An 8,317-nucleotide genomic window follows, 5' to 3' on the forward strand; every position below is an offset into this window, starting at 1 on the left:
TAAACCAAAAAATAATTGTATACTGGTAGATATCATATGTACTTCGTCATCGAGTTTAGAATTTAAATCACTGTATAAAGGATTTTCTTATAGCTTATTTATATTAATATTAGTAATATGTTGGTTGAACTAATTTTTGATAAAAGTATCGAATATATTACTGAATAGATTCTTCAATTAAGTCAATCAAGCCAACTTATTTATCCGTCCATACATTGTGCTAATTGTAAAAATATTTTAAACAAATTGGAAAAATTAAATATACTTACATGTAAAAATTAAAATATTAATTATTTAATATTATTATTTTATTATAGAAATTAGATCAAAATATTAACTCTAGATGTAAAAAAAAGTATTGTGCTAATATAATATAGGATTATCTATATTTTTAAACTACTGAAATAACTCTTGTATTACATAACATTCAAACTTTAGATATTAAACATTAAAATTTTCTTTTATTCATCAACGAGGTACAAAATAATAATAATTTCTACATTTTCGAGGTTTTGACGATTTTCCTCGAAATTAATTGGCTGTTGTAAAAAAAACTTTTTGATGTAGAATATTATTGCTAGCGATCTGTGTAAAGCAATTGTATATAAATAAATAAATATTTTGCAAATTATACTGTATTGATATATACCTACATGAATGTCTGGATAATGGCTAATCGCTACGGTTTTATGATTGAAGTAAAAAAACATATTAAATTAAAACATTTTTGTTATCGATTTGTATGAAGTAATAATAATTGAATAATGGTATATAAATCAAAAATAGCAAAAATATTTTGAAAATTATACTGAATAGATATTATATTTGCAGTTTAAGTCTCTACAGTTATTCATTTTTGAACAAAAAAAAATAATATCGATTTGATCAAAAACTAAAGTTGTGTAAACACTAATATTATTTGATTATTGTAAATAGTGCTGGGAAAATAGTTAATTTGACTCTCTGTTACTTCTAAAAGTAATGTCAGATACAAAAAAGACACGTAATTTCTAAACCAATACATTAATCACTTCAGTCAAAAGAATCTACAATAAGTGATACTAAATTTATATAATAATCCAACTAATTGTATGAAGAAAAATAAAAATGTACGTTTTGGGGAAATTGTTCGTACCAATATTGGAATATCAAATATAAAATAATATGAGATATTATGCCAATTATAATCATTGGGCATTAATATGTTTATTAACAAATATTAATTTGTATGCCATTGTATTAAATATATTTGGTATATATTTTTGCAGGACGACATTACCTCCAACAATATATTAGAATATAATATTATGTTTAATGATTATACCTAATATTAATATGTTTGTCTAAAAAAAAATGAATATACTTACCTATAATATAAAAATATAAATCAAAATACGATTCATTAAACATTTGCTTTTGGTATAAATCCATAATATGCACATAATGCTTCTGATAAATAAATTATGAAAATAATAGGTATTGCTATAATTTAAAATCAAAGAATATTAATTAATATTACATAATGATATAACAGTGTAACAATGACTATTACATATGATACATGGGTATGGAAGTATATGGGACTGATACTGTCATATAAATTGATAAATACAATTTATTTCACCTAAAAATATCAAATTTAGAAGTTAAGGAGAATTCTAATTTTTATTTAAAATTTCGGAAAATCTACGAAAAATATATAATAACATTGCCCACCAGTGAAACACTTATTATAGTCGTCCATGGGTGTGTCTTCAACTAGTTCCGGGGAGGTCAACATGAACAGCCGGGCGAGTATAAAAGGTATCCGAACACTGGGCTGCGGCATCACATTTTCGACGGTTTCAGTTTTAGAAGTAACTTTGGAATTAAGTATTTCCTTAGTTTTTTCAAAACTTACAAATAATCCAAAATATAATTAGCACTTTAACGATCCGATATCGATTTCGTTTGGAATTTTTTTATTTTCTATAATACAATCTAAATATTTCCAATTTAAAAATGGCAAAATCGTTGCTGATCGTTTCTGCTTTATTTTTGGCCGTCGTTGCATCTGTAACAGCTGCACCCACACCGAAAAAGCGTAAGTAATCATAACTACAATATTTGTAAGATTTCATTTGATTAGTAATATTTTTTATTATAATGTCTTATAAAATGATTATATATTTATAAATCATGATTTTTCATCGAGTACCTATTTCTTAAGTTATTTCATATTTTTATTCTTTAAAAATTGAACTAAGAATTATTTTAAACTAACGCAAAATAAACACTTAATTTACTCATTTCAAAAATGTAAACGTTAATTAAGTTGCCTATAATGTTTGCCTGGCTAATTAATTAAAAACTTCTATACAAATATATTTTATAATTTATATACTATTAGAACAAAAAAAACCGAGCATTATATAATTTTAATGTTATAATTTCTTTCAGTTTCATATACTTATATTTTAAATTGTTTAGGTATAAAACAAAATTGTTTCATAAATGATTGAAAAAAAAAAGTTTTATAATTTATTACAAAAATGTAATTTTCAATGCATAATTTTATTTTGGATAGGTAGTTTTTATTTTGTACAAAATATTTATGCATAACGTTTAAAATTGTTTTAAACTCTGAATAATTTCAACGTCAATCAAATCAATAATTTCGACTTAGTACGATGGTCGAGTGTTATATAATATTGTATTATTAAACTAATGTTTATCTAATATTCTTATAATTATTTCTTTACAGAAATAGCTTTCAACCTATGCAAGAAAAGTGATCCAAACCTTGACAGATGTTTGAAGACCTCCATCCAATCAGTTATTCCGGATTTGGCCGAAGGATACCCGAAACTGAGGATTCCGGCCATCGAACCGTTCGAGTTACCGTCATTGGAAATCGAACACGGAAAGGGCTCTAGCAAAGCTGTCAGTATTGACTTGAAGTTAAAGGACGTCAAAATCATGGGTTTGACCAGCGCAGTGGTCGATGCCTTGAAAGTCGACGTGGACAACTTCAAGACGAGCGGCAAGATTAGCTTCACAAAGCCACTCGAGATCACTGGACAATACACGGTCAACGGGAAGGTGCTCGTTTTGCCGATCACCGGAAACGGACCGTGTTCCATTGTCTTAAGTAAGTTTTTAACTTATTATTATAATATTTAATATGATATGATGGTGATTTTTTCTTAACGACACCTATGTTTTCCGTAGACGAACCCGTTTTGGAATTGGAAGAAATGTCCGGTACTCCATTCGAGAAGAACGGTAAGACCTTCGTTCAAATCAAGAAAGTCAACCTGAAGGTGGCGAGCGTCAAAAATCTGAATGTCAAGTTGGAAAACCTCTTCAATGGAAACAAACAATTAGGTATGTTCTTCACACCAATTTAAGTGTATTATATTCTACTCAATAAGTATATTGTCATACAATTTTACAAAATATGGTTGACGAGTACTATATTACTTTTTTATTTTCCATACTAAATCCGTTGTTTTTGTTTGGACAATAGGCGATAGCATGAACTCCATCCTGAACCAAAACTGGGAAGTTCTTCTTGAAGAATTGAAACCAGCATTCGAAGAAGCGATTGGAGCTATCTCGCAAGATATCGTCAACAAAGTATTTCAGAAGACCGCGTACTCAGACATATTCCTTTTGTAATCAGCTTGGTCTGATCTTTACGGTTAATGTTTCCTAACAAAAAATGTTGTTTTTTAAGTTTAATATCTGTTTCCGTCAGGAAGCGCTTGAGTAGCTCTACAAAAATGTCTAAAGTGATCGACGCTAAAGAGATGCTCACATAAAGCGCACACTTTATGGATACCTGTTGTTATTTTTTATAAAACGACGACTTATGTGCACGTCTCAGTACCTAATTGATGACGTACTATTATTTATTTGAAAAACCTAGAGTTTTTATTAAATTATTGAATATTATTTATATGAAACAAAATAAAGAAAATAATTATTAAAATATATACATTGGGTTGAATTTATTTCCTGTATTATAAAATCCGACCAAAAACATTCACCACTACCTATATTGTTTATATAGGTAGTAAACAGAAGTAAACGTTCAACGTGAAGGTCTTGACAGTATAATACACGGTGTTTTTGCAATAATTTTTTTCTGATTTTACATACTTATTGCCACTTCTAGATTGCACAAGGAAATTAAACCACGGACAATTAATATTACCCATGATATACCTACCTAATAAAATTAATTATTTTACATTAATGCTATATTTTTATTAGTATAGTCGAGTTTATAAGTAATGGATATAGTAGAGAGAGAAACAAATTTATTTTCAAAAAAAAACCATGCAGGCTGCCCCAATCATGGGTTGTCATGTATGACATAGCATTTTTAAATATCGTATAGTTAAAAATAAAAATAAACCATGTTAAGTTAGGCTAATTGTTGTTCTACACTTTTACACTTTGACCTAAAATAATACTATTTGTATAATAGTGATTACAAATGATTAATCAGTAATATTAACAGTTTTAAAACTTATACGATCCTGTGCGAGTATTTCTTTTTGTACTACGTGACCTAGGCACTACAGTGATACACACAAGTGATCACTTATACTACCTTCATATAGGTATCTTAAATATTGCCTATTTTTAACTCCTTAAAAACTGTCCATTTACTATCTTTAACAATTCAAAACATTTTGATAAATATTTGTTATCATGTTATAACGATTATAGATAACAATACTTTTGTCTATTTATAATACACAAAACTGGATCAAAAAGACGATAAAAGTATATAACTAAAAGTTAAAACACAATAATAAATTTTCAAAATTTATTTTGGAACAATTTTTTCTTTTATTTGAAAATTGTGTAATTATTATTTAATAATATAGAATAATTAATAAGAACGAGAAATAGTTTTTTTGTAGTGCACAAAGTAAAAATTTTTACTAATCAATAACTTTTCTCACAGTCTAAAATTTGTCTCACTGCAAACTAAAAAAAACCCAGGTATAAATTATTATCTTCCGATTATATATTAATATATTATTATTAAAATACTAAATATAAACATAAATCGATAATAGAATATTTAGTGATGATGGCAATATGGGTTTAATTTTTTCAACAAAACTGCAATAGATAATAGGTCAAGTATTTGCCGACTGAAATTTAATTTATGCTGACTGTAAAAATATCGACCCGTCATTTCTTAAAACAAAATATGTGAACTATCTATACAAATTTCTGGTTTCTCTATATAATGGGTAAGATACGCTAAAATAATTTGATAAATATTATATTAAAATACATAATAAAAAAAATTGAACTAAAATATTTAGTATATCTATTATCTAGTATATCTAAGGACTAAGATATACCTACCTAGTGCCTCTACCTACCTATAGGCTATAAATAATATATAAACCAAGTGTTTCTATACTGTGGTGGGAAAAAAATATTTTACAATTCTTCTATTTTCATTTTTTAGTAATTTTTCTGGTGTGGGAAGTAAATCTAGTTGGTGCATTTGAGAGGTCAAAATTAAAAATTCCAAGTACTTTTAATAGTGTCAGGAAACCAAAAAAAACTATGGAAAACTGGGAATTTTAAGCAAAATCAGTTTTCTCGAAAATCGCTTTTGTTTATGGTGTAATTTGAAAATTAATAACTGTAGATACTTTCTATAGACAATACATTTATAAATTAATACATATTTCACTTTTTTGAGCTATTTATATGGGTGAGACATTTTCGATTTTTATAAGTGTTAATTTATAACTATAATTGTAGATTAATGTATTACAAGGTTTTTCATAAGTATTGTTATTAGTGTAATTTAAAAAAAAAGTAGAACATAAATTCGCATTAATTTTTTATGAGCTTTCGAAATTGAAATTTTGGCAACGTTTTCTGAAAACCACAACAATTTCCAAATTATTTTAAGTTAGAAATTCATAAACAAATTTTTTTATATCTAAGATTTGAAAATTTAATGTAAGATTCTTCATAAGTTTATCTTGATTTAACGATTATTCTTTATGGCCGCTTGAAGTTCAACATTTTCGACATTTGATATTTATCCGTAAACTTAGGATTTCTCTTGATAACTTAATATATACAACGAATATTTATATTAGGTAGTATATTTTCTATTGACTGTAATTTTCAAAATATTTTTTTTTTTTTTTTGAGCTATTTACCTAAAGACATTTGTAATTTTAGTACATTTTACTTGTATTTCTAAAAATGTTGATAAAAAATTTTATCTGGGACGATGAAATTTAACAGAAGGTTACTCTAATTCCTATAGGAACAAAAAATCTCAAAAATACAAATACACAATTTTATAGATATTTCAATTTAAACTTGGACTAAATTAGATATTTAAGCAAACAATTACAATTTTATTAATTTCAATATAATTTAAAAATATTATTCACGGTACTTGAAACTTTTAAAGTATATGAGTATATAACTTGAAAAAACTGGTTAGTGACTCATACTCAACGTTTAATTTGTACATCGTAAGTTAATAATTATAAAATATTTAAAATTATTATCGCATTTATTCACCAATATATATATATATTAGGTACTGAACAATTATTATTCAACGAATATAAGATTCTGAGTGGAAAGAATGAGTGTTTTTATTTATTTATATTTGTGTTTGAAAACACTTTTTCTAGTAGAAAAATGCTCTGATTATCAACTTTGAGCGAAGTTTCTGGTTTAAAATTGGATCTACACAAGTACCCACACTTTTAGGAGGTTGAAATTGTAAAATCTCATAACTTTTTTAAATAATCAGGAAAAATTTTTAAAAAAGGTGGGAAAATGCGTACTACTCCGGTGTACTGCAGTAAGGGTTGTAATAAAAAACGGTTTCGTCGGGATACCATTATATTATATCAGTAAAATAATTCTAATAATATCCATGTGAGTTCATAATTTAGATTCAAGAAAGGTGGGGGAACTGGGTACCACTTTGCCGTATATAAAGTCTTAGGTGTAGAGTGAGTCACTGTAATTGGAGTGTTAAATTTTAATTCAACGTTATAAAATCATTGTATACTTACAAAAAACGATTCTGAGCGAAAACGTCTATTTTACTAAATACATAGTATGATATAATATTGGTTTTAAAGTGATTAAATTTACTATTAGTAGTACAATAGATTGAATTAATTTTTTCCGAAAACATGAATTTGAAAATATTGTGTGCATAAAATATAATGACAATATGCTTTAAAAGTTTCAAGTACCCACGAATAATATTTTTAATAAACCTACCAAAAAATAACTACTATTTGTTATTCTTTGTCTGAATACTTAATATCGATCTAATTTGGTCTTAAAATATCTATAAATATCTATAAAAAAACTATGTTTATATATATTTTAGATTTATTGGTTACAGTATGAAATAGGTACTTATGAGAAACCTTGCATTTTTACTGCTTCAAAACGTGACATTTTTTTAAAAAAACATTGTAAAGTCAATACATTCATAACTCCGCTCAGAATCTAAAATTCGGATATTTGTTAAAATGTTAATATTTTTTTAAAATAGGTAATTGTTTGGTAACCTTGGATAGGTCATAGCCCATAGGTGTCAATAACTTAAACCGACTTAGTTCAGCATCGACTTTCATCGTATACAATAATTTATCAATGAATTCAAATTTAATACATAGGTACATACGTCATACATTACTGTGACTTACTTAATGTTAAGGTACACTTGACAGCCTGAACTTCGAAAAGCGGTCACCTACTTGACGGTATTTTTATAAATTTAACAATTTCAAATAATAGAAATAATATTTATAAAATAATATCCTTAGTTAGTGACTGTATGTCTGTATGTACATTATACAATAATGCATATAATAAATATTTGGTTCAAAAATTAAATTTTAACCGAGACTACTAATACTAGAATGAAACGTAAGATAATTACACACTTTGTTACTGCCTAGAAATTAGAAATAATAACATTAAGAACGACATATATCTAGTGATTGGTGCATTATAAGACGTGCAGGGTTATGCAATGTTTATATTATGATACGGTGTTCGATTTCGATTTTGGTTTGAATAGGAATATGTCCTAAGAGCTGTTTGGAAATTTTATCTCGGAGAAGGCTGATGTCAAAACAAGATGAAATAACTCTTGATCTGTGACTTGACAAACTGACGTGTCACGTACTCACAAATTATGATGGGTAAAGTAACTATACCAAAGACTTTTTCGTATGTTGAGATCATTTATGGAGAGGGAAATGTAGAATGGTCTAAGCGAGGCAAATGTTCATACGAAATA

At 26.6% G+C, this 8,317-nt stretch overlaps 1 protein-coding gene across 1 annotated transcript; it reads left to right on the forward strand.

The window, feature by feature from the left end:
* Positions 1-1,826: 1,826 nt before the first annotated feature.
* Positions 1,827-3,975, forward strand: LOC100159685 (takeout-like). Its single transcript, NM_001162600.1, is given in 4 exon segments — positions 1,827-2,083; positions 2,744-3,130; positions 3,211-3,366; positions 3,509-3,975. Coding segments are annotated over 4 exon segments (777 nt in total). The 5' UTR covers positions 1,827-2,001; the 3' UTR covers positions 3,661-3,975.
* Positions 3,976-8,317: the final 4,342 nt, after the last annotated feature.

The sequence above is a fragment of the Acyrthosiphon pisum genome, chromosome A3, assembly GCF_005508785.2.
Source record: "Acyrthosiphon pisum isolate AL4f chromosome A3, pea_aphid_22Mar2018_4r6ur, whole genome shotgun sequence".
NCBI classification, from domain to species: domain Eukaryota; kingdom Metazoa; phylum Arthropoda; class Insecta; order Hemiptera; family Aphididae; genus Acyrthosiphon; species Acyrthosiphon pisum.